Source organism: Sceloporus occidentalis, unplaced genomic scaffold, assembly GCF_023333645.1.
Source record: "Sceloporus occidentalis isolate IW3139 unplaced genomic scaffold, rSceOcc1.0.p SCAF_9, whole genome shotgun sequence".
Taxonomy (NCBI): domain Eukaryota; kingdom Metazoa; phylum Chordata; class Lepidosauria; order Squamata; family Phrynosomatidae; genus Sceloporus; species Sceloporus occidentalis.
The window spans coordinates 30,504,657-30,532,624 of NW_028316989.1; the positions used below are offsets into that span (position 1 = coordinate 30,504,657).

Consider the following 27,968-nt stretch of genomic DNA (forward strand, 5'->3'; position numbering starts at 1 on the left):
TGCTACTTATCATTGCAACCTGGACTGGCAATCTTTTTCTGTGCTTTTCTTGCTTTTTAGGCCAAAATGCAGAATAAAAAAAATATCATTAAATAAATGCTTACTAAAAAATGAGATGCATTTGCTGGAGACGCACACTTTAAAAAGCAAGGAGCCCTGTCTAACAGATGATCTGCTCCTGATTTACAAAAAAGGAAACTGAGGATCTGAACTTTTAAAAGGCTGGTTGAGGAGAAAGGTGTGTTTAGTCACATTGATCATGGAGTCTGTTACATAAAAAAGTTCAAAGTAGTCCTCCTTTTTCTATAAAAAGTGCATTGGGAATTGTAGCATGGAGTTATGCTTCCACACTGTGGCCATCCTTGGCCATTGCAAGGCAGAAGATGGGACCAATAAACATAGCCGGAGTTTCCACCATCTCCCCTTTCTTTCCCAATGAATGTGAGTCAAGGACTAGTGGAAAAAACTGCACAAATGTTGCACGATTTTGCCATCTGCTACTCCACCCTTTCTTCATCTTTGGCACTGCCAGCTGCTAACAGCTATAGCAGCTGGATCTCAGACCATATGATGCATCACAGCATCTGTTTGCAGATTATATTAAGAAAATAAGGAGTGGGGTGTTATGGTTTGAGTGTTGCACCAGGTCTCTGGAGACTTGGGTTCGAATTTCTGCTCAGCCATGGAAACCCACTGGGTAATCTTGAGCAGGTCACACTCTCTCAGCCTTAGAAGGCAATGACAAACTTCCTCTGAACAAATCTTGCCAAGGAAACCCCATGATGGGTTCACTTTAGGATTGCCCTAAGCTGGAAATGACTTGAAGGCACACAACAACAACAAAGAAAACAAGGAGCCAATGTGGTGTAATGGTTTGAGTGTTGGACCAGGACTCTGGAGACCAGGGTTCGAAGTCTCAGTTGACCATGGAAACTCACTGGACAATGTTGGGCAAGTTGCATTCTCTCAACTTCAGAGGAAGACTAAAGCAAACCCACTCTGAACAAGTCTTGCTGTGAAAACCCTGTGGAAAGCCAGCATGGTGCAATGATTTGAGTGTTGGACTGCAGCTCTGGAGACCAGGGTTCGGCCATGAAACCCACCAGATGACCTTGGGCAACATCAGATTCTGGTTGGATGCAGACCTTGGTTTTCTCCATCATCGCCCAGTTTTCCAGTTCATTGCTGTGTGCAACCTGCCTGAGGATTTATTATTTTTTTGGTATCCTTCCCAGGATCCTCATAAACCCACCACTCCCTGGGCAGAAGGAAGTACCTGCAGTCCCAGGTTGACCACCAACATTGGTGCTTCATCGTTTGTTGGGATGATGTTGATGGCAACCATCTTGGGTTGGCTCTGCTGGTTGACCTTGGAGACGTTGGCCACCACTGTGAACTGGTCGGTCAAGGATTCGCTCCCATCATGGACGTATCGGACAAGCTGATGCTCCACCTGAATGCAAAGGGAAGATGACCATAAGGGCCCTGGATCATTGGAAATATAAGGATAGTAAAGGAGGTGACTGAGCATACTACTGGCCACTACTGGGAAATTTTCTTCTACATTTGGGATGGGAGAGCACTTATTTTTTTCCCTCTCTGTGGTGAAAGAAAACAAAATTGAGAGATTTACTAGAGAGCCCTAGTTCATTCTACAGCACTAGAACTCTCTAGTAGAGAATTCTAAGTCCTTCACCAAATTATGATGGCGCCATGGCAGTTCAAGTTGGATCCTATCTATCTATCTATCTATCTATCTATCTATCTATCTATCCATCCATCTATCTTCGATACAGCCAGAATTAGAAATGGTGTACATTTGAACCACCTTATCCACAGATTCTTTATCCATAGGTTCAACCATCCATGGCTTGAAAATATTTTTTAAAAATCCCAAATACAAACCCTATTTTGCCATTTTATATAAGCAACACCATTTCACTATGGCATATTATTTAATGGGACTTGAACACCCACAGATTTTGGTATCCATGGAGGGTCCTGGAACCAAACCCCAGCAGATATCATGGGCTGATTGTAATACTCCCTTCAACAACAGATGGCTTTCAGACAGACCATCACACAAGCTGCTGTCTTGCTTCCTACCTCATACCAGGAGAAGACACTCAAGTCATCTTCTTCTGGTCTCTCCACGTTCTGGAAAACACCATGCTCTGGTGCTTCAAGGATGACAAACTCCACATTAAGAGCCGTGAAGTAAGTGCTGGGTATATTTAGAACATCCATGGAGAGCACCTGGCTGCTCCCTTCAGTCACTGTGAAGTTGTGAACCTCTAGTGGGATGGAAATTGGGAGGATCTCCAGGTCCACCACAACCCCTTCGAGAGCATCTGCCCCATTTGCCGTGATGTCAACCGTAAACTGGTCGTTCTGTATCTCAGGGCTGGAATGCAGGTAGAGGACCTTGCCTTCATTGATGTCTTCCTGGGTAAAAGTCTGGATTGGGTCCAAGCTTGCGGGTTCATCTGAGGTGTGGCCCTGGGACAAGGCCACCAGGAACCCTGAGAGGGGAGAGATGGTGATTGTGTATATGATCTCATGGGGAGGTGTCTCTTCATGCTCAACCTGCAAGACAAAGGACATGAAACATAGTCAGAACAAGCCATGGGATGAGACCAATAAATCTCTGCCTGTCAGGGCTGCCAGTGTTGTACAGATGTGGTGCACGTCTTCCTTATGGTTACCAATTGGCCATTATTTATACTGGTCTAACTAGTCAGGAGATTATCAGTTGTCAGCTAACAAGCTGCTAACACACTGCAGAAATAAAGCAGTTCAACCCCACTTTAACTGTCATGAGTCAATGTTATGGAATTCTGGGATTTGTAGTTTGGTGGGGCAACAAAGCTCTCTGATAGGGAAGGATAAATATCTCACAATACTACAATGGGGAAATCTCCACACCTGTTGACTGTGCTACATAACCCCAGTGTTGTGCAGCAATATTGCAGAAATGGAATGCACCCCAAATATGCACCTCAGTGCAGAACAACATGCACATGTACATTGGCACCCATATGTAAATGCACACCTGCATGTGCACATGCCGACATTTGGGTGCACAACGGCATCTCCTTGAAACCCCATGTCCTCAATCTTGAGTTCAGTATGGACCTTCTGCATCAGACAAAAATGTCCATCTACTTCTGCAGGAGAACTGATGCACTATGTAAGGCACTAACAAGATTCTAAACTCTGATTCTAGTCATAAAAAGAGTAACCCACAGACTCTTTTTATGTTTCCTGCTTTGTTACCCATAGGGGAGTTTCATGCCTGAAGGAACGGCAATAAATAAAGGGCAGAAAAAAGTATGATTTACCAGCAGGTAGTCACTCTTAATCTCCACAGCTTCTCCTTGGAGGATGTGGATCCTCTCATTGTGAACAATGTTCAGAGGGTTTGGGAAGGAATCGAGATATATTGTGATTTTCAGTATCTCCTCCACTGTCACCTGGTTTGCTTCAACAGAGAGGTGGATTTGATCCTGGGGATTCCTGCTCCCGTTATGGTGATGGTAAAGAACATCTCCTGCCAACAGGTCCTTCCGGGTGAAAAATGACACTTCTTGTCCATCTCGCAGCACCACTCCCCACTTGGGTGGGGCTATGATGCGGAAAAGGATGTCTTCATCATTCCTGATGTCCATGTTGGTTTCCAAGCTGAGGACAGAAGAGTCAATGGTTGCTTGACTGCCTTGGTGGACAACTAAGCCACTGTGGTTGTTGATTTTGATGTAAGGGTCAGAGGCTTGGACTTCCAGAAGGGTAGCAACCTGGTGGAGGCCATCAGAAACCTGGAACTGGATCCAGCCTCGGTCGGCTCCTGAGTGGACAAAGAGAATTCTTTTCTTCCTCAGGTCATCTTGGGTGAAGCGGTAGACTGGGCGGCTTCTGTCGTCAGCCGCGATGATGCTGCCAAAGAGGATGTCCTTCCTTACAAACACCAGCTGTGCATCTGAGAAGCCTGAATCTTCGTCAACAAAGGCAATATCATTGGTGGTCATCAGGCGCTGCCCATTCCGCACCACATTAAAGACCTTGGTGACCATCTGGACTGGAGTGTGGTCATTAACAGGCTGAATGGAAACTCTGAAGACACCTCTCACATCCTCAGCATCTAAGTCAGAGCTTCCCTCCTCTTGCTTGATAGCCACAAATGGGATGTCATCCTCCATTGTCTCAGAATCGTCATGCTGGTACACAAGATGGCCTTGGAGAATATCTTCATTAGTGAATTTTGTTATTACCTCCTCACTGGATGGCAAATGCTCTGACGTTCTCCAGGTCAGCTTCCCGTGGGTTGGACCATCTATCACCTCATACAGATAGTTGGCATTGCTGGCACTCTTGATGAACAAGTGGTCCTTGGAAATGGTGGCCTGTCCTCCTTCTAAAACAGACAAGAGGACATTGGTCAGAATGGGGGCATCAGGATCTCCTCCAATCTGTATTCTGTAAGTGTATACAGGGGAGTAGTGAGCTCCAGCCATGACACGGAACTGGAATAGATCTTCAGTCTCCTCTGAGTCTCTGATGGTTGCACTGTAGCTCAGCTGATGACTTTGCAGATCCTCCTGGGTAAAACCAAAGCCTTCTGTCAGCCTTGTTCCACGGAGCTCAAGGTTTCCCTTTCTGGGTGGCTGAATGATTACATAGTGGAACGGCTCAGGGCTAGAACCCTGCTCTTCTAAAGCTGGCTCCATTTCAGCAGTGGTGATATTCCTCTCTTTTTCATTTCTCATTTGGAGAGGGACTATGGTCTTCATTTTGATGGTGGCCCTTTTAATCCTGATGAGGAAGGTGTTGTTTTTCAAAGTTTTCTGACCCACTTGGACTACGAATTGCAGCTTCTCAATCATGTCTTCTGTGTGGTGCTCCTCATCTGTGCTGAAATACTGGACACGTCCTTGTTCCACATCTTGCTGATGGAAGGACTCTACTTTCTTCCATTCTCCACCCAAGCTCCCTTGCTTTTGGATTTCGCCATACTGCAGGGGCATAGTCAAGCGATACAGGATGGGTACTTTTTGCTGGACTGCATTGGTTTCCACGGAGAGGTTGGCTGTGGTTACTGGAACAACACCCCCCTGTGCGACAAAGAGGCCTGTGTTGTTGCGAACCTGGATATCTGGCTCCACAGCGACCACCCTCAAGGTAGCCACTGGGCTCATGATCATGCCATCATCAACCTGGACAATGAGTGATGAAGTGGGCCCATTTTGGTGGACGTAGACCACATGGCCTGCTTCCAGGTCCCTGCAAGAAAAGTCTTCGATGGGGACTCCAGGATGGAAGTCATATTCCAAGTAACCTTCTTCCATTCTTTTCCCTCCAAGCAGCTGGAACCTCAAGCTGTCACAGGGAGTATCATCATCAAGGGCTTGAATAATGTCTGGGTTGAGATGCTTGCGTGTGTGCTCCAGAATGACCATGCGATCTCCATGTGGGAAGATGATTTCAGGAGCATCATTGACTGGGTTGATCTTAATGGGCAGCAAATATATCTGACCCTGCCACAAACACTCTGGGATCCCTCCCCTGGCAGTGACTGTCACCTCCAACAGCAGCTGATCCATAGGTCCTTCCGAGCCATCATGGACATACTTGACTTTTCGATTCACGATGTCCAATAGAGTGAACTTCCTTTTGCTCCTCACCCGGGAGAGGTCCAGTTGCAGCTCTCCATGCCTGGGGTCAGTTGTTACGCTGAAGAGAACCTGAGACTGCCGGATGTTTGCACTGCTTAGGTCAATGGTAGGTTGGGTATGGCGCCATTCCAGAAAAGCTGTTCCACCTTCAGCAACAACGAGAGGACTGACATGTAGAAGTTTGGTGAAGTTAGCAAAGACAGGAGGAAGATTAGGGTCAGGACGGCAGGGCTCCATGACTGGGCCCTGCCAGTTGTCCAGAGGGGAGCTTGTGGTGGCCTCATCTTGCTCATATACATCATCATAGTCCGAGTATTGATCTAGCTTCCCACAGCCAGCTGTTATGTCCCTAGTGATGAGAGCATCTTGCAGGCTTCTTTTCTCCTGGTTCACCCTCAAGTCTTCAATGCAGCCAATAAAGGAGCTATTGGAGAAGTTGTTTCCAGACATAAATGCTAACCCACGCTCTCTCATCCTAGCAGCGGCCTTCTCATTCAGACCTCCAACAAAGAGAGGTCCTTGGAGATCAAGGTGACTGTGGATTCCCTTGTTGGAGGTCTGTGAGGCATAGTAGTCGACAAGGATCTCAAACCTCCGGACATCCATGTAGACCTTGACCAGAGACAGGGAAGTTAGAAGAGAAGGGTTAATCATTAATATGATTAAAAACCCAACAAAACCACAACCCTCCAATACAATGATATTTAAGTATGTTTAACTAGGTAACGTCTCCTAGTCTGATCTTTCTAAACCTGACAGAAACATCATTTATCTTTGCACCAATCACTGACTGAATGGACCTCCTTTTCCCCATGCAGCTGATGTTAAGTATGTTCAACTAAGAGAGTGTATCCACACTGCAGAATGAAAGCAGCTTGACACCACTTTAACTGCCATGACTTTGTCCTACAGAATCCTGGGATCTGTAGTTTGGTGAAGCATCAGAACTCTTGGACACACCAGGCTGATAAATTACAATCCCAGGATTTGGCAGTTAAAGTGGTGTAAAACTGCTTTCACCCTGCAGTGTTGGATACACCCTAAGTATATGATGCAGAATCTGGGCCCATGTAAGTGATCTTGTTAAGTTCATGACACTGACCTTGACGTAGTGGTCCTGCTCATTGCTGAGGTAGATGTTGTTGTGGAGCACCACGAGACCATTCCCCTTCTCTACCACTCCTCTGAGACGCCCATCAAAGATCTCCAGATAGAAGAAGTCACTCTCCAGTCCCGATTGGTAAATCAGAGGAGCTTGCTTGATGCTTGTGGTGATCACAAACTCAATGGACCCTTCATTTCTCGCACTCCAGCCAGGGAATGCAATGTAAGAGTTTGGTCCGAGGAAACCAAGGGGATCATCAGGCCCAGCGGAGAACTCGACGCTACACCCCTCTCGGACACCATGGGATCTCTTGGCGCCTGATGCCAGGGCAGAGAGGGCATCGCGGTCATTGAACGTCACTGCATGGAGACAGCCTCTGAAGGGTGCACTAACTCCGGTGAGGTACGGCAGTTCCAGGCTCCCTGTTCCTCCCACATAGAGGCCATACTCAATGTCCAGCTCTTGCTGAGGCCCTGGGATTTCCACGGACACGTTGAAGAGGCCATCCACCATCAAGGTCATCTGCCCATCTGCCACCAACAGGTCGGCATCGTGGATCACGAGGTCATTGAGATAGGGACCTGCTGGGGACTTGACGGTCAGTTCTTCTGAGCCCAGGTCCATTCTGGCCTGAAAAAAATCATCATCATCATCATCATCATCATCATCATCATCATCATCATCATCAAAGCAGCCATTTATGGAGCTATTTCTGAATGTTCCTCTCACTTCCCATTTTATTATCTCCATCCCGCCATGCCTTCTTCCTAGAGGCCTGATGGGCACAAGTACTTATTTCATTTAGGCCCTGAGTGAAAACTTCGCTGCTCATCAAGGCCTTTGGCTCTCCTCAATTCCTCTCAAATACTGTTTTAATTTGTTATTATATTTAATAGGTGTATTTAGTTTAGTTTATTTAGTTTAGTATTAAACAGTTTAACTTGTCATTTTAATATGCAAAGGGATCTTGTAGCACCTTTGAGGCTAATTGAAAGAAAGAAGTTGGTAGCATGCTTGTTTCTTTCAGTAGTCTCAAAAGGTGCTATAAGATCCCTTTGCATGCTGATTTTCCAGACAGACACAGCTATACCTTGGTGTTTTATTTTGTTTTGCTTGGAAAATGAGGAGATTCATAGAAAGGCCTAGTGGCAGGAATGGATAGGGAAAGAGACTATTTAGAGCCAGACAACAATTCATAAGATTTTGTTGTTGCTGTTGTGTGCCTTCAAGTCGTTTCTCACTTATGGCGACCCAAAGGCGGTCATGGGGTCATTCTTGGCAGATTTGTTCAGAGGAGGTTTGCCATGGCCATTCTCTGTGACTAAGAGAGTGTGACTTGCCCAGGTTTACCCAGTGAGTTTACATGACCAAGCTGGGATTTGAACCCTGGTCTCCAGAGTCCTAGTCTAACTCTCAAACTACTATGCCACACTGGCTCTCTAGGAGCTATGTTCATAAGGAGTTCCTAAGGAACTATGCTTAATTCCTAACAGTGGTGAGGCATTCCCACAGCTCACAAAAATTACTTTTTGGGGTGATGACTCCCACGATCCCCCAACCAGCATGATCACTGGTTGGGAGACTTGGGGAGTTGTAGTCCCCAAAAGTGGTATAGTGATTTGAGCACTGGATTATGACTCTGGAGTCCCTGCTCAACTATGGAAACCCACTGGATGATCTTGGCTGAGTCACACACTCTCAGCCCCCCCAAACCCTTTTGATAGGGTCTCCAAAAGTCGGGAAAGAAGGAACCCAAAAATAACAAGCCTCCAAAGTAGAACTTCTGCAAGTTGTGGGCTAGCCAAAACTGGCCAAGTTCATTTCCTGAGCCTCCTTCATTTTGATTCCTGCCATTGTTGGGAATGACTGCCCACAGTGGTTCAACAACATGGTGGTACTATGGCAGAACATTTAGCCCACCTGTAGAATGCCAGCACGGAGCTCCAGAAGGAGATAATCGGTCTGCCCTGCGGCCAGGAAAAGGAGTCCACTGCGTTGGCTAGTGTAGAACTGGACATGAAGCTGGACGGTGGTGTAAGTGCTCGCCAAGGGCATTTCCACGTAGCCATCTCCAAAGAAGGATGCTGAAAGGAAGGTGTCCAGAGGTTAATACTCAGGTCTACCAATGTCATTCAGGCAACAGACCCAGGGCAAATGGTGGCTGGTGGAGTCAGTGGAGCTCTCCAAGATGCCGAACATCATTTGAAGGCATTGTTTCAGTACCCTGCTAGCTTAGGTCCAGAACCCACTGCAGAAACATTCTAGTTTGAGACTGCTTTAACTGTCCTGGATCAATGCTAGGGAATTCTGGGAACAGCAGTTTTGTGAGACATTTAGTCTTCTCTATCAGAGAGCTCTGGTGCCACCATAAACAACAATATCCAGGATCTTCTCCAACACTGAGCCAGGTCAGTTAAAGAGGTATCAAGCTGGATTATTTCTGCAGTGTGTTTTGGACCTAGGTTTGAGTTCAGAATTGAACTCAGAGTTCAAAATTGAGTTCAAACCTTCAGTAGATTCATGGCCCCATTGGTGTACAAGTCATACAAACCCACTGGGTCATATGCTGTCAGCCTCAGAGGAAGGCAATGGCGAACCCTTTCTGAAGAAATATGGCCAAGAAAACTGTGTGATAGGTTTGCCATAGGGTCGCCGTAAGTTGGAAACAGCTTGAAGGGCACAAGAACAACAACGACAAATTTACTGTGGTCTGACTTTTCATAAAGCAGGTATGCTGTCCTTGCAGTTTGAAGATTTCAAATACAAAAACAGTAATGAAAAAAGAAAAGAAAATTCAGGACCTTGCACTACCAATCTCCATCAGTAGATGGGGAAATTAACTCTCTATAACCCTCCAGAAAACCATTTTATGACAACAACAACCACCTGTACCATCTCCCCAAGCAGTTTAGCTGGGTGATGAAATGTATTTATGGACTGACTACATTTGTGCATGACAAAACACAGCACTGGCTTCATTTGTGCCAGAGCCCAGTCTAAAGACATAAAATGCAAGATGGATAGATAGAACAACCAAAGAACGCGAGAGCCAGAGAAGAGCTGTGTTGGATTTGGATGAGATCAGCATTTGGATGACAATTCCTAGTATCCCCAGCTGGAGGATTATGGTTTTGCAGTCCAAAAATAACACCTCCAAGCTCTGGAGAGAAATATAGTAACTGGGCAAGAATATTTGCAACCTAGCTCAGGGGGGATCTGATGGTCAGCAGTTTCCCAGGGCTTCAGGTAGAGAACAGTCCAAAACACACTGCAAAAATAATCCAGTTTGAGACTGCTTTAACTGCCCTGGCTCAGTGCTAGGGAATCCTGGGAATTTATTGTGGCACCAGTGGTCTCTGACAGAGAAGGCTAAATGTCTCACAAAACTACATTTCCCAGAATTTGCCAGCATTTAGCCAAGGCAGTTAAAGCAGTTTCAAACGGGATTATTCCTACAGTGCGTTTTGGACAAAAGGCTTTCTCATCACCTATGACTTGGTCCTTTTGCTGGACATGCTAGAGATCAAACGTGGGACTTTCTGTATGTAACCGGTGATGGCCATAAGCACCCATGCCAAACTGAGGTTCATCCACACTGGTTATATTTAAAGCTTTCACGACACTCACCAAGGGGCTGAACTCTATCATTAAAATAGGTTAGATATCTTGTGCGTGCCTTCAAGTCGCCTGTTGACTTATGGTGACCCCATGAATTTCATAGGGTTTTATTAGGCAAGGAAGACCCAGAGGTGGCTTTGCCAGTTCCTTCCTCTGAAAGGTGTTCATTGGTGGTCTCCCATCCAAGTATGAACCAGAGCTGAACCTGCTTAGCTTTTCAAAATCAGACAAGATCTCATGCCTTTAGGGTGTGTGTATATACCTTCCAGTCACCTGTTTACTTATGATGACTCTATGAGTTTCCAAGGGTTTTCTCAGGCAAGGCATCCTAAGAGGTGTTTTTGCCAGTTCCTTCCTTTGAAATACAGCCTACAGCACCTGGTATTTGTTGGTGGTCTCCCATCCAAGTACTGAACAGGGATGACCCTGCTTAGCTTCCAGAATCGGACACTAGCTGGTTCCTTTAGGGTGTGTGTATGTGTCTTCAAGTCACCTATTGAGTTATGGTGACCCCATAATTTCATAGGGCTTTCTCAGGCAAGGAATCCTCAGAGGTCGTTCTGCCAATTCCTTCCTCTCCTTTAAAGTCCTACTTTATGCTCAGGAGAAGGCTTTTAAAACCATAGCATAGAAATGGGGCTCAAGGGGGCTCAAAATGGCTGTGAGGTCCGTATGTGTCCCTCAGGCCACATCCCTGCTCTCAATAACAATGCAAACAGCAGTTGTAATTTTGGACGCCGGATTGCACAGAGCACTGTGCTTGCCATGCCTCTCCTCCTGGCAATTGTTAATAATTTTGGTACAGCTGCTTGCTGCTTTCTTCCCAAATAGCAGCGGCAACCGATGCGGGGGGGGGGGGGGGAAGAGAGCCGTTCCAAATCGCCTTTTCTGTTCCATCTCTTTCTGACACATCAAACAAGAGAATGGAACTGGGTCAGAAAGACGAGGAAAGCATTACCGGCAGAGCAATCCATCTGCAAGAGCAGGTGTGTTCAAGCTCACAGTGTCAGTTTTTTCTGGATGAATCCCAGGCTGGAGGGAGTACAAGTGACCCATTTAAAGGAAGCTGCTCCTCCTGTTGCAGGGAAACACAGCGCTGGATAGGAAACCCTAAAGGCCATGTAGTCCAACTCCCTGCCCCACCTTGATGGAATAGTATTGCCTGGTTTTCAAAACATCAATAAGGGGATAGCAGTGTCGACAATCGGCAATTGTGTTTGACCAAAATACCAAATAGCCAAATACAATGGGCCCTTGGTATCCACTGGGGTCAAAATCCGTTGATGCTCAAGTCTCATTATATACAGTGGTATACTAAAACTATATCCCTTTCATAAAGTGGCAAAATCAAGTTTGGCTTGTTAGAATTCATATAATTTTTTTGAGTATTTGCAAGTCGTGGATGACTGAATCCATGGATAACATATCCATGGCTAAGGAGGGCCGACTGTATCAAATGCAAGTCTTCAGCCACATATTTTCTGTAAAACTAATGGATTGTCTAGAGCCCGCGTGGAGTGATGGCTTGAGTGTTGGACTATGACTCTGGAGACCAGGGTTCAAAAACCCGCTCAGCTACGTAAACCCACTTCGGCAGGTCACACTCTCTCAGCCTCAAAGGAAGGCAAAGGAGAACCCTCTCTGCACCCATCTTGCTAAGAAACCCCGGCAATGGGTTTGCCTTAGGCTTGGCATAAGTTGGAAACGACTTGAAGTTGCGCAAGAGCAACAACTACATACATTACATGATGTGCACATTTATAAAGGGGCCATACTCCCAAATAGAGACCCGGCGTGGCATTGTGGTTTGAGTATTGGATTACAACCGCAGAGACCAGGGTTTGATTCCCGGCTCGGCCATAAAACCCACTGGATGACCTTGGGCAAGTCACACTCTCTCAGCCTCAGGGGAAGTAATGCCAAACTTCCTCTGAACAAATCTTCCTAAGAAACTCCCATCTTACGGGTGCCATAAGCCAAAAATGTCTTGAAGGCACACAACAACAGTTGTTACATATTGTTATTGTAAGCCACCTCAGTCCTGTGAGAGAGGTGGCACATAAATAAAAATTTATTATTATTATTATTATTATTATTACATAAAAGCTAATGTTTTCCAGCCTTTGCAGGGGGACATCACTTAGAATAAGGGACATCTGCCAGCCCTATAAACAACAGTCTTTATGGCTTTCAAATAAGGGACATTCTTTATAATAAGGGACATCAGAGCTGTGATTTGCCTAGAATTAGAAATGTTGTATGTGTGTTTGTGTGTCTCTGTGTAGTAATTGCACAAGGTCCAATTCACCTGCAAGGAATCCCTGTTACTCTTCAGATATGATGCAATGAACCTGCAGGGAAAATACTGATGTCTGATGTAAAAGATTGTGCCCTTGAGCTCATCTGTTCATTGCATTTTTACTTCCAGTTTGGCGACCTAAAGTTGCAGTTGTCTCGCCAATGAATGGACCCTTATTTTTCAGAATCCAGTCTTGTAAAAAAGGGGACTTCTCCCCCTTTTCAAATAGACACACTGCTAGGTGTCAATCTCTGCCAGCCTTCCAGATCAAATGAGAACCCAGAGCAAATCAAGACATCTGACAGTGTCAGGCGTCTACAAAGGCAAACGTCAAAGTTGTTATTCCAAGCAAGTGGAGAGCAAACATGCTGAAGTGAAGCTATTGAAAACTCCCCTGTAAATATTGCATCTTTGAGACGATTGCTGCAAAGGTCAGAGATGATGCTGTCATTTCGTCCAGAGCCGGCAAAGTCGGGATTCTTTTCTTTTCTTGACTTTTCTCATGTCCTTGTGGAGCCCAGATTCTGTCTGGTCTTTCACTAAGGTCTGTGCCTTTGTGCTTAGTTTTGCCTGTGTGGCAAATGCCACACGGGTAAAACTATATAAACCTTGGGCCCCTTTGGTTCAACAAATAATGCCCCATCTTTCAAAGGGTCCTTTGAATTCACAAACCTGAAGCCAACAGTACATGTCTTGAAGGCACCTTTGCTTGCACAGCTTGCTATAAATGATGTGTGCTTCCTTCCTTCCTAGACCTTGCTCAGCTTGGACAGCAGAAGGTTTGCCTTAACAGTCCAGAAACCCAGAGCTGCTTCAGGTATAGCACAATTTCTACATAAAACCACAAAGTTTGAAGGGATCTCATGAGTCGTCTAGTCTAGCCCCCAGCCAATGCAGAAACCTTCAACTAAATCATTCCTGAAACAGGGCTATCCAACTTCTGTTTCAGATCTTCCAAAGAAGGGGATTCCATGTCTTTCCATGAGAGTCCATTTCATGGTTGCATAGTTCTTACTATTGGGAAACTCGTGTTAATATTTGTTGGATAACCACTTTCAAGTAAGATGCAAACCATTTAGATTTTGGCAACACCTTTGTGGGAATGTGCATGGATGCACTTTACTCCCTAAGGGCCCACAAAGAATCCATGCTAAGGATGGTCTCCCAATGAAAATATGTCACATATGCATGCAGTGACACACACATACACATACATGTACAGTCATCATGCACAACTACCTCCATTTTCCTCTGCAGTCACTCTCAAAATGGTGACAGGAAATGAGGAGATGTCACTTTCAGTCACTATTTTAAGAGGGAGTGCAGAGAAAAATGGAAGTGTTTGTGTGGTAGGTAGATAGGTGCAGGTCACGGTGCAGATTTTGACTGAATAATGCCCCCCAACTATGTCCAGGTTCAAGATTGTCTACTCTGACTGGTGTTGGCCCTACAACTCTTTTGGCAGTATATTATCCTGAAGGACCCCTGTTGTCAAGCTCCATTGGGACTTGGTCTTGAGTGGGCTATTAAGACCCATCTGCTTTACAAAAGCCCTACTTCCAGCAGTGGTGAAAGCTACCAAAACAAATTTCTTGATATGGATCAATACAGCTTCTTGCAAATTTGGAGCCTCCTTGTATTGCAACTAAGGGGAATGCCATGTTGAACAGTTGCGCTATATCGTTGCACCGAGTCCCAGTGCCCCAAAGAATAGCCAATGCCCGCTGCTGACCAAACCTTGAGTTCATTTCCTTTTCCTACTTTTGATTTGATCATTCTTTAATTGTGTGATTCTTGGTGGACCCTTTGTGTGGTGCTGAAAGAGTCCACATAAACTGAACGAACATAGGGCAACATTGCTAATGCAGCTTCATTTCTAGGTATGCATTTTCCTATTTTAAAACCAGCTAATAACCAGACACTCTGCAGGTTGGCAGAGACCCCACCGCTGTCTGTTTCCCCTCCTGAGTGACGCCTCTGCTTGGTATGCCAGTATGCAAACTGGCCCGGCCCTTTGTGCCAGGGAGAGATTAGCTGCAAATGGCTGTTGCTTTTTATCTGCAAAGGACGCTAAAGGTCACCATCCATGTTGGTCTCTTTGGGTACAGAGACAGCTGCTGCCATGTTAAGTCTCTGAGAACTGACATCTCCCAAAGAGGAAAAGCCCAAACTCTCCTATAAGGCTCAGGCTGGCTCTTCTTTTCCATTTTAAATCTTTATTGTCTTTTTAAAATGAGAGTATCACATTCTAAAAACATTCACATTGGCCAGCAATGTGCTAGTGATACAGTACATGAATGTGTATGTTGTGCAATGCATGCGGGTCAAATTATTTGCCACAGTGCAGCAGATATCAGCAGGAAAACTCTACCATTGTTTATGTTACGTAGTTTATGTATATTTAGCTATGTAGCAAAGTTGCTAAGAAACCCTGTTGGTGAATTATGAAGATGAGTGTCCCAATGCACATCTGGCTCTACCAATGCACATTGGCATTTCCCAGCAGGTGTCCCAATGCACAGTGGGATCGATACAAAAATGTTTCAAAGCATTTCTGGTTCTACCAATGTGCATTGGCGTTCTCTAGCTGGTGTCTTGATGCACAATGGGACTGATGTACAAGAGGATCAATGTGCATTAATCGAGTTGTGTGTTGGTCCCAATGCACATGTCACTTTGCTGGCTCCTCTACATAGTAAACTAAAAGGAGCCCTTTGCTGGATATAGACGTTATGGAAATGTCCACTTCTAATTCTTGCAGACTTAAATCCAGTTACGAAGATGTACATTCTAACAAGATTCTAGCCATATTCTGCAGACAGCAGTCGAAGCAGATCTGTGCATATAGCCCCCATTGGAGGGCGTGTACATTGCATATCAGAATCCCCTTGAAGAATAGCAACATTGCTCAATACATGCCAATGGCTGTGTGCCAGTCTTCAATGGTATAGAAGCAATGCACAACCACAGTGTGCAAAAATACACAATGCACAATAGCAAAGCACAATGCACAACTACAAAGCACAATGTTCAACATGCAGTTACAATATCCAACGCACAATGTGCTGTATTGTGGTTGTGCACTGCTGTTGCACATTGGATGTTGTAGTTGTGTGTGGCACTTTGCTATTGTGCACTGTGCGTTGTGGTCACACATTGCGGTCGTGCATGGCTGTTATGCGATTGAGCCATGTGCAATGGTGCTGTTTTGCATGGGAGTTGCGTAGTACTGGTTTAGTGTATCTCTGCATGAGGATATTTACACTACGCTGAGTGGATCTTGGATTGCAGCCATTAAAAGCAGAAGGAAAAGGAAGTAATGCAATGGAATACAAACATATTTCAGCTGTATGCATTCAAATGCTGCAATATTATGAACAAATATATATATATATATGCCATGCTCATTCAAAGAAATGTTCTGTGTTGGCGTCCCAGATTCTATATTTGCGACTCTTTCTCAAAGTTTCTGTTGACCTTCCTTGGATTATTACTGTGAGCTCTGGCATTTTTAGCTATATCCCAGACTTAATTTAGCGCTTTCTTTTTTGGTGACAACCGTCCAGAATGCCAATGTTTTGCTATTTCAGTTATAGCTGTGGTTAAGAAATTGGAAACTAGAGGACAGTGTTCACCTTTGGTCTTTCCTCTGAATGGTTCCAGAACCAGGGTTTAGCGATGAATGATTAAAATAATAATAATCATTTTTAAAATTTTTAATAAGAGATTAAAAGGAAAAAATTATTTTCATCTGTAATAAACGGTTAGCCAGAAAGTCGACAGGAAATGGATTACCCTTCCAACGTTTATATGAGGGAGCACTGTAAATTTATAAGGAGTTAGATACCAGCTGTATATTTTATATTGACTTCCCTTCAGGTTTATCCAAACCAAATATATCAGACTTTCAGTTTTTGAAAAAGGGAGGGTACCGATAGCCCTTCTGAGAATATCAGTTATATATGGATAGCCTAAACTTTCTGTAAGGAACTCAAGAAAGAGTACATTGTGCTCAGATCCATCCTAATGTAACTTTACAACAACCCTGCAAGGTAGGTTCGACTGAGAGGTAGTGACTGGCTCTTTGTGGGTGCTTCTGCCTGGTCCTAGTCCAACACTATTGCATTGGAAAAAGCTGAAGATAGATCCTTTCGTAAAATACAACAGTGATATGATTGCATTAGAGGGTTGGAAAGCATGTTCAACAATATTCTAAGTATTTGCATATGGCTGCACTGGACAGAAAGCAGAAGAAAAATCCTATTTCCTCTAAAGAAAATGGTGCTTTCTGTGAAAAAAAACACCTTGTGCAAATTTTGCGCGGAATAAATCCTGAATTGCGAATAGGCTTAAAAAAAATGGTGGGATTTTCAAAGTCTTTCTCACAGCAGGAAGGATATTGCTAAAAGTATTTGGTTCCAGCATTCGATCATGGATACCAAAATCCGTGGATGCTCAAGTCCCATGATAAATCATGGCATAGTAAAATGCTGTCCGTTATATAAAATGGCACACTCATTTTATATGCTTTCTGGATATAATGTTGTAAGCCAGCTTGATCCATGTGGAAAGGTGGGATATATATATATATATATATATATATATATATATATATATATTCAAGCCATGGATGGTTAAATGCATGGATAAAGAATCAGTGGATTTGGAGAGGCGGCTGTAAATCCCTATTGTATTCTCATATCAAGAGTCCCTATTTAAGATCCTTGCTGTTACATACTTCAGTGCTCTTCTGTCTTCTTCCAGGGATCTGGGAGATGAATCTGACCTTCCTGGTATATAAGAATATTTGGTGACCCCATCAATTTCACAAGGTTTTCTTAGACAAGGTATATTTGGAGGTGGTTTTACCGGTTCCTTCCTCTGAAACATAGCCTAAGCACTGTGTGGATTATCTTCAGTGCATCAATGCCATCTCACATAGTTTGGAAAAGTTCCTTTTGGGAACTACAATTCCCAAAGTCCCCTAGGATTCTGGCCGTTGGTCTTCCAAAGGAATTTTTCCAAGCTTTGATTCAGATCAATACCAACTGGTTGCATCTCTGGGTGTAACGGAGATTGGGTGCATCTCTCCAGACTTTGAGATGAGCATCTTTCCTAAGCATACTGGCTGGAAGATGCTGGGAGCTGTAGTCCAGGAGAGAAACATGTCCAAGATGGGTTGGAGGTTGCTGTGTTGACCTTGCTGGCTGGTGAATTCTGGGCACTGTAGTTCAGAAAAGAAACATTTCCAAGCTGAGTGTTGAGTGTTGCTACATTGGCCATGCTGACTGAGGGATTCTGGGAGATGTAATCCAGAAAGGAACATCTCCAAGGTAAGATTTCAATGTTATTGCATTCGTCATAATGGCTGGACAATGTTGGGAGCCATAATCCAGAAAAAGAAACATTTTCAAGATGGGGGTTGAGGGTTACCTCATTGGCCATGCTGACTTGGGGATTCTGGGAGATGTAGTCCAAAAAAGAGCAGGTCTAAGCCAAAAGGTGACGGTCGCTGCATCGACCATAATGGCTGGAAGATGTTGGGAAGCCATAACATAGAAAAGAGACATTATATAGCTGCATTGGCCATGCTGGCTTGTGGATTCTGGGAGAGGCAGTCCAAAAAAGGCAACTTTCTCAGGGTCAGGATTCACAACTGCTGCATTTGTCCTTTTCAGGGTGAGGCCCCTTCTGTTCCCCATTCCTCTTCTGTGCCTCTGAGTTAAAAATAGCCTTTGTTCCCATTTGCAAGCCTCTCTGGGGAAATGAAGTTCCTTTGCCTTGTCGGAGCACGAGAGAGGCATCTCCAAGGCAGGGAGTGGAGAACCCCCTGTCACACTTTCCATGCACCCAGCCAGCAGTGAGGCCGTTCCCCATAGTTGTGTCTTTCCTCTATGTCAACCAGCTCCTTGATCGGCTACTGCTTGTCTTCTTCCTAATGTTGCAGACATCAAGGCCAAGAACTGAACAACGGCATTACTTGCAAAAATGAGGACAAGAATTTTGGTGGCTGCCGTTGCTGTGCCAAAGAAGGAATAAGAACAAGTGGAAGGGAGGAATAGTGGAGGCAGGGGTCGGGGAGACTCTGGTATGAAAGGGACAGGCTTTTCATAATTGCACGGATGGCCCAAGACATTTTGCTGCCTGAGACAATGGACAAGTTGGCTTCTTCCCCCATCCCCATGGAGAAATAGAACTGGGCTGGTATTTCAGAGCATCATAGAGTTGGAAGAGACCACAAAGGCCATCCAGTCCAACCCCTTTCTGCCATGCAGGAACTCTCAATCAAAGCATCTCTGACAGATGGCCATTCAGCCTCTGTTTAAAGACCACTAAGGAAGGAGATTCCATTACACTCTGGGGGAGTGTGTGCCACCATTGAACAGCTCTTACTATCAAGAAGTTCCTCCTAATGTTGAGGTGCAATCTCTTTCCCTGTAGTTTCCATCCATTGCTCCATTGTGTCCTATCCTCTGGAGCAGCAGAAAACAAGTCAGCTCCCTCCTCAATATGACACCCCTTCAAATATTTAAACAGGGCTATCATTTCACCTCTTAACCTCTTCTCCAGGCTAAACATCCCTAGCTCCCTAAGTTGTTCCTCATAGGACATGATTTCCAAACCCTTCCCCATTTTAGTCACCCTCCTTTGGACACATGGCTCCAGTTTCTCAATGCCCTTTTTGAATTGTGGTGCCCAGAACTGGACACAATATTCCAGGTGGGGCCTGACCAGAGCAGAATAGAGTGGCACTATTACTTCCCTTGATCTAGACACTATACTTAAATTTCAGTCTTGATAAGACAACATCCTCTAGGGCTCCTCATAGGAATAGACTCACTTGGGGAGTGAAGAGCATGCCATACATTACATACAACTCTGCCCTCCACTACAACCTGTACTATAGAAGTTGCCACCTGCGGTAGTTACTATGTGCAACATGCCCAGTGAAACAGCTGGCTCTCCAATCTGTCAGAAGCTGGAATAAAATTCTCAGTGCTATAGGGATGTAACCCTTCTTTAGTTTCTTTCCAAAGGAAGGAACAAGTAATTTTAGCAATTGTCTTCCTACTGTGAGAAAATCCTTCCAAAGCCATGCTGTTTTTGTGAAGCTCATTCACAGTTTGAGAAGCAGTTTGCTCACTGTCCTTTTGTGCCGATGCCAGCCTTTTCTGCACAAAAGAAAGCATTTTTTTGGTGTAAAAATAATATTTCTAGACATAAATACTGTTTCCTGAGCAGAAAACCCTGTTTTCTGTTCAAAGCAGCTACATTCAAATTTTGTATAAGGCAAACCCCTAATTACAAACTTGCACATTAAATCAGCAAAGACTTGGAATGATTACTGAAGAACATCAAGGAAGAAAGTGCAAAGGCAGGTTTACAGTTGAACATGAAGAAAAGAAAGGTAATCACTACAGATGATTTTATTGTGTGCCTTCAAGTGATTCAAGTAGACAATGAAGACATTGAAATATGGCAATCGTAAGGTTAACCTATTATGAGGCTTGGTAAGAGTTGTTCAGAGGTGGTTTGTGATTACCTTGCCCTGAGGCTGAGAGCATGTGACTTCCCAAAGGTCACTTAGTCAATTTCATGGCCAAGCATGGATTCGAACCCTGTTCTCCAGAGCGCTAGTCCAATGCTCAAACCACTACACCATGCTGGCTCACAGATGATTTATCAATCGTTAAAGTAGACAATGAAGACATTGAAACAGTTCAAGATTTCCATTACTTGGCTGAATCATTAATCAGAATGAAGGCAGTAGCAAAGAAATCAGTAGAAGACTATGACTTAAAGGGGCAGCTATGAAAAACTTGACAAGAGCCTCAAGTGTAAAGATATATTATTGAATACTAAAGCTAGGTTTGTCCATGTCATCATATTTACCATTTCAATGTATGGCGGTGAAAGCTGGACAGTGAAGGAAGCTGATGGGAAGAAAATCAAGTAATTTGAAATGCAGTGCTGCTGGAGAAGAGTTCTGCAGATGCTGTGAACTGCTAAAAAGGTAAATAAATGCATCCTAGAGCAAATCAAGGCTTAACTCTTTGTAGAAGGCAAGATTATTTGACTGAGACTGTCATACTTTGGCCATATCATGAGAAGACACAACTAGTCAGACAAGACAACAATGATCGGTAAGGTAGAAGGCAGTAGGGAAAGAGGACTGCATTGCAGATGGATAGACTCAATCAATGAAGCCATTGTTCTGAGTCTGCAAGACCTGAGCAGGGTGACTTGGAGGTCTCTCATTCATGGGGTTGCCATAACTTGAAGTTGGCTCAATGGCAGTTAACATAAGTAACATTACAGCAAGCTGCTGCTTTAATAGCTGAGCTGGAGATCTGCACACAGTCCTTTCCTCTTGCCTGGAACCAAACCTCACAAAATTAGAGAATATGAATCTTCTTGCTGGAGAGGATTCATAAAAACGGGAGCTTCATGGCCAGGCCCTGAGACTTGGCAGACTTACCCGTCCTACTCATCTCTTACTGTTCAGACTAGAAGTTCTAAGAGATGCCCACACTATTTATAGAAAGGGTTCCTCCTTTCTGTCTCACAGATGTGGCCAGTTATGCCCACATCTGGCCCGCCATAGGAAACCCAGGCCTGGAGACAATCAAGTCAGCAGATTGGATGATGGTAGGATGGGAAAGCACAAGCCAAGCAATTTCCTCCCTGCTCTTCCCCCACAAGATGAGTCAGGCTCCAAGATGGTTTCGGCAATGGAGAACTCAAATAGTTCCATAACTCAATGTCAGCCGGCAGAGAAATCCATGTTCCTGCAAAGGCAACTCCAAAGTGTCAACAGGTAACTTGGCTCAGGTTTAGGAGGATGATTAAGTTTTCATGCTTGGGGAGGACACCAAGCATGGAACATACATGGAACATCACTTCCTGACACCATTTTGGGAGGGACTGCAGGGACATGACCCCTTTCCCCCATACAAATGCCCACCCCAATATAGGTAATACAAAGTGAGATAAATCCCTTTATCGGGCAGAAGGCATTTTCCGATGCAACCCAATAAGTTAAATTATCTGCAAACACTTGCATTCCACTTCTCCTTTTCAAAGGAATCAATTATTCACTGCACTAATTGGATTGCAATTGGAAACACCAAAATGCCGAGGAAGACCTAAGGTGCTAATGTTAATGAAACCAGCATTCTCCAATCTATAGCTCCTTCCTTCTCAAAACGCAGCTGCCAAATACATTAAGGAAAGGATTTGAAATACAAAATACAAAAACAAAAACAGCGGCAGCAACAACAACAACTGGGGAATGTGGGAGGAAGAATGCAAGAATATTGTAAGCGACTAAGAGGACATAATTAGGAATCATTTTGCCTTGTTTCATCGGCTTCCTCCTCCAACATTTGAACAGTCAATTCCAAAATGCCGCATCAAGTGTCAAATGTTCACCTTGTTTTACTCATTGTTTTAAGCAATTCATCACAAAACAGATGCGATTAAACCATCTGAACCCATCCACTTCGAAAATTATTTTCCTCAACGAACTTAGAGCTGAGTAAAAGCAATCTCTCCCTTTAATGCTCAGCCCTGGTGGTAACTGCAGACAAGAAACTGAATCCAGAAGAACAAATGATCAATGTTTGAAAAAGCAATAGGGCAACATTTGTGCTGACCATAGTTTAAGCTTTTCCCCAGCATCGATGGCATGTAAGTCCTGCAGTCAATTGCAACTCCTGCTAATTCCTACAGCATACCCTCCAACAGTCCCAATTTGTCAGGGACAATCCAGATTAATCCTCTGACATTTCAAATTTTCCGAAGTTTTAAAATGTCCCAGTTTCTCTCTCCACCTCCCACTTTCCAATTTTATCCTCAGCTTACTTCAACTGCTGCAAACTGACTCCAAAGTGCAAAAGTAGTTGCACTCAGTTAACTCAGTTGGGAGGAGAGGAGATGAAGGTGCAGAATCTTGCCCTCCTTGCAAAATCAAACTGCTGCAGCCCCTCCTAGTTTATATGTTTTTACACATTCATAACTGTGACTTTAAGCAAGTGACACGCTCTCAGCCTCAGGGAAAGGCAATGGCAAACCTCCTCTGAACAAATCATGCTAAGAAAGCCCCATGATAGGTTTGCCTTAGCATCAACACAAGTCAGAAATGACATGAAGGCATACAACAGCAACAACAACTCATGTTGACCACCCACTGATGTTACTTGGATGCATGTGTCCCGGTTTTCATCTGAGAAATGTTGGATGCTTCAGTGACTGTTAATGCATCTTCTGTTAGCTCCGGATGTACCCAAATCATAGAGGAATCAAAACTTTAGCACCTGCTATCTTCCAGGTGTGTGTCAATCTACTTTAAAGAAGCTATCCAAGGATTTAAACCTATGTTAGGGTTACAGTTTGGCACCTTGGACAGTTCCTTTAACATTGTGACCAGAATCCTGTTGGTGATGTACTATGCAATATAAGTTGTGCTACGTCTGCAAGGGGAATTTTGTGGGCAATGCTGGTGCCCCACAAAACTAAAACCCCCGGGATTCTGTGGACTGGAGCTATGGCAGTGAAAGTGGTGCCAAACTGCATTATTTCTACAGTGTAGATGCAGACCTGGTCTTCAGAGTCATAGTCCATTACACTACACTGGCTCAGACCTGGCGGAAAATACAAAATGTAATGCTTTCTGCTCTGAATTTGCCAAACTCTGAATCTTGATATGGCCCTGCCCCATTTTCTCAGCCTCTCTTGTAACTAATATATCTTTCTCATCTCACTCTTTCCTCTCTTCCTCAGTTGCTTCTGCTCTGCATGTCTTTCTCTTCCTCTGTGCTGGCCAGATTTAGATCATTGTGTGAGAGAAACTAGATACTTAGGAAGGGTGGAAAGTGGTGTAGATGTCTTTATTTTGCATAATAATAAGAATGTATTCCCTGATCCCCCTAAATGTTACATTAACCTATTTGCTCTCTGGCTAGCTGCTTATTGACTTCCTTGCTTCCTTTCCCCCAAGCAACCTTGGACATTTTGAAGGCAAACATATATTGCAGATAAAATCAAGCCCATAAGCTTTGGGTATCTGGATTCCCTTCTGCATAAAAATCTGATCTTGGCAAAGGCTGCTTGCTTGCAGCTCAAGGAAGTGATGACTCCAAACTATCTACTTTAAAAAGATTGGCTGGATCTTGACTTCTTCACTGCCAGGGATTTTCATCCCATTTGGTCATTTGGGAGCACTTGGGTTTTCAACTGGGTGGAGTGGGATGCTTTTTCCAGTCAAGTTGATCCTGCAAAATTGGTTTTCATCTCAGGGCTACACTCCAGAAATTGGAGTTCATGTGGATGATGGGATCTCCAAAGATCTCCAGGCGGCATTGTATGGTGCTATGGTGGCATTGTATGATGGCATTGCTTATAGGTTGCTTGGATCTAGCAAAACTTCCTTGTACATTCACAACACAAAGGCAAACCAGAGGTGTTAAGGATCGAACTGAACAAGGGACAGAGCTTGGAAAAGGTTAAATCTTTTGGACTACTACATACTGTCCAAAGGTCCTGATTTGGTAGGGACAATCCCTATTTATCCCCTGTCACTCCACTTTTTAAGCTGCTTTTAAAATGTCCAACAGCTCTTCCACACTGCAGAAATACAGCAGTTTGACATCACTTTAACTGTCATGGCTCCATCCTGTGGAGTCCTGAGATTTGTAGTTTGCTGAGATATTCATCCTGGTATGTTGGAGAGGCCTGGTGCTTTGCCAGGCTACAAATCCCAGGATTCTGTAGGACAGAATTGTTGCAGTTAAAGTGGTGTCAAACTCCAAAGCAATCCTGTTCTTGTGAAGGCTGCTTGTTTACAGGCTGCGGAGGTTGGAAGTCCAAACCACCATTCTTTCAAGCTATTGCATGGATCCTGTCCTCCTTTCTACTGGAGATGTGGTAGGATTCTGGGAAATGTAGTTCCAGTGTGCAGCTGTTCCACTGTTCCAAATCCCACAGGCCTAGAATTTGTCAGAAGTGGTGCAGGATTTGGGGAAATGTAGCCCCACAGTACCAGAATCCAAAAGTCCTAGAATCCTACTCTTTTCTGGCAGGGATGATGCAGGATTCTGTGCAATCTAAAAACAATTGCTGTTTTGAGCTCAGGCTGGGAGCAAACAGAGCTGACAAGCATTAAACGAAACCAAGGGTTGGAAGGTCACATCCAGTGGTGATTGTCTGCAGATGGCTCCATCAGCAGCCAAGGGGAAACCCCAAAGCTCTCGTCTCTCTCTCCTCCCCTCATCTCAGCCTTCTTTCCCTGGATTTGGATTTGCATAGCTTTGTTGTTCTTCCTTCCCCTCTCATTCTCCCACCCCCCAGATCCATTTCCTTAGATTTTGCGTTCACACCCCTCTCTGTCTCTCCCTTATTTAATTTTGTGATTAGAAGCACATGTTGGGCGCTCTCTCACCAAGTTCATGACTCTGGGAAGAACCTCAACCAGGGATCTCGAAGTGTCAGAAACTCTTCAGCATGGAAGGAGGATCAAAATGTGGGCAGGTACAGCGGACGTTGCTTTAGGCTTAGGACCAGCCCTACCATGAAGCAGAGCGAGGCAACTGCCTCAAATGGCAGAAGCCGGTGGGAGTTGGGAGGAAACAGCAATGGCTGTTTCTTGGTCATTCCTGCCTGTTGAAAGACAAAGCTGTGTACATAATGTGGTTTGTCGTAGGATGCATCCAGATCACTCAATTATTGCATCTTGATACCACTTTAATTGCCACAGTCCCATCCTATAGTATTCCGGGATTTGTAATTTCATGATACTTGGAATTCTCAGCCATAGAATTCCAGTGCTGCTCTGGAGACGTCTAAGTACCTCATGAAACTACAATTTCTATAATGCCATAGAATGGAACAATGGCAGTGGAAGTAGCATTATGCTGCTGCTGCTCTCAGGTGCGGAGGAGGACAATCCAGGCAAACTTAGGTAACCAAGAGCCTTATGGCAAGTAAGCCGAGACAAAATGAGATAGAAGAGGCTTTCTGCTTACCTCTCCGCATGACGTTGTAGCACTTCCATTCTCCCTCCAGAGGGAGGCAGTTGCAAAATCATGTTTACACAATTAAGGGAAAATCCACTTTTTGCCAAACGGATTTTTCCAGCATGCCAAAAGGCATGCTTTTATGACCGTCTTCCTTGGGAATAGAACAGAATTGCTTCATAAACAGAAAGCCGCAAGTCACATTCTGTCAGCCTCAGAGGATGGCAATGGCACACCCCCTCTGAGAAACTTGCCAAGAAAAACCCATGATAGGGTTGCCTTAGGGTTGCCATAAGTCAGAAATGACTCAAAGGCATACAACAACAACAACAAAACAACATCAACAAGGACCTACTCCTTTTCATTCAATGTTATTTCTGCCTCTGGTACCAAATTTTCTGTAATAGAAGTAATGCCTAGGAATGCACCGACTTCATTGACTTTGGTATATCTGTATTTTTTAAGAGCCAGGCTGCTCCTCAAGTCTGTGCTGATCGTACGCCTAGAAACAGTCACAAAGCTAGTTGTGCAGGCAGATCAAGCTTACGCCTTCAGCACATCTCTCCCTGGGTTGCATGCAAGGTGCAAGAAGTAGGTGGGAAAATATTTGGCTGCTGATTTTTACAATGGGTGTGCATTTAAAAAGAAAAGAACATAAAGGGGAAGGTTCAGGAAGGCTTGGAGTAAAAGATTGAATTCATGGACATTGATGTTCACTATGGTCAGCATTGAGAACCAGTCAGATGTAACAGTTTGAGCACTGGACTAAGACACTTGGAGACCAGGGTTCGAATTCCTGCTCAGCCATGGAAACCTACTGAGTGACCTTTGGCAAGTCCCACTCTTACAGACTCAAAAGAAGGCAAGGGCAAGCCTCTCTGAACAAATTCTGCTAAGAAAAAATCATGCCAGGTTTGCCTTAAGTTGGAAATGATAGCACCCTCCCTGCTCTCTTTCCAAAGTTAGGTGAAGACCTTTTCATATTGGCACAGTATTGATCGCCGACTGCTCAAGGTGAAAGAGACCTTGCGGATTGTGCTCTGTGTTTTATTTTGTTTTGTGGGGTGACTAAACTGTTATAATAAGCCCACAAAAAAGTTAGCGATCCAACAAAAGGAGTGCAATTATTCTTCATTGAGTTTCACTTGCAATGCCTCTTGCAGTTATGTCTTTCAGAGTTCAGGAAGGCATCAAACACAGCCAACTGGCTCTTTCTAGCATGCTATTTCCAAATTCTGGAAAGAGGGAAGGAGGTGGTGCAGGTGGGCCATGACAGTCAAGCGAGCCTAAAAGGAACACATTAAAAATGCTCTCTTCATTTACCTACAGATAGCAATGGTGGGGTTTGTTCCAGGAAAACAACACACCCTCCCAGCCGCCCAGCCTCGCAGGTCCTAGCCCTGAAAAAGTCCATATGTCCCCCCTTTCATTTCCTGCTGCAGGTTTCTCAAGGTGGAAAAACACGTCAAGAAAGCCGGGCCTCCCCCATTGCTCTGAACAACCCCAGCCTTGTCTGTGGCTGTGTTTGTGGAACGCGCTGGGAGCAAAGCTGCCTCATTATTTCCGGAGGCCAAAAGAGAAGACTGAAGGTCCCTTTCACAAGGCGGGAAGGTAGCAACCAAGAAGACGGGACAAGGAAACCTTAATCCCCCTCCACCCAGAGCAGGCACTTTGGGGTGGAGTGACAGACACAAGGTGCCCTGTTGCCCAATAAAGCTGCTGTGTACACAGGGAGGAATTAATTCCAGAGTCCAGCTAGGTCCCTCCAACACACCTTCCTTCGTCCATCCCAGTGAACAACTCAGCGTTGCTTTCGGTGGGTGGCCTGGGACTCTCAGTGGAGAAAGGCGATGGGATGGATAGAGGAAGGTCTTCCCTCTGGATGATGGTGTTCTGTCTAGCATTGGTAAGAACTAGGCAAGTACCTACAGGCCACAAGAATAGAAAATGAATACAAACCAGGCCAGTCTCAGGTCATACTCAGAGTGGTAGCAGAAGCAAACTAGTGCAAACTAGATCTTGGGCAAGTCACATCTTTCAGCCCCAGAAAACCCCATGATAGTCTCGCCTTCCATGAGTTGGAAAAGACTTGAAGGCACACAACAACAACAACAACAACATCTATGTCTATGTCTATCTATATCTATGTTGTTGTTGTTGTTGTATGCCTTCAAGGCATTTCCGACTTATGGTGACCCTAAAGTGGTGGATCTGTCATGGGGTTTTCTTGGCAAGTTTCTTCAGAAGGGGTTTGCAATGGACAT

At 44.5% G+C, this 27,968-nt stretch overlaps 1 protein-coding gene across 1 annotated transcript in view; it reads right to left on the bottom strand.

Annotated features, from left to right (window-relative positions):
• The window catches only part of CSPG4 (chondroitin sulfate proteoglycan 4), a 93,474-nt gene that overhangs the window by 15,960 nt on the left and 49,546 nt on the right, over positions 1 to 27,968 (bottom strand). The window contains exons 2-6 of the mRNA XM_089538278.1: positions 8,695 to 8,858; positions 6,772 to 7,404; positions 3,342 to 6,281; positions 2,107 to 2,586; positions 1,277 to 1,453 (exon numbers count right to left, since the gene is read on the bottom strand). Coding sequence (XP_089394404.1) covers positions 1,277 to 1,453; positions 2,107 to 2,586; positions 3,342 to 6,281; positions 6,772 to 7,404; positions 8,695 to 8,858 — 4,394 coding nt within the window. The remainder of the gene's footprint in view (positions 1 to 1,276; positions 1,454 to 2,106; positions 2,587 to 3,341; positions 6,282 to 6,771; positions 7,405 to 8,694; positions 8,859 to 27,968) is intronic.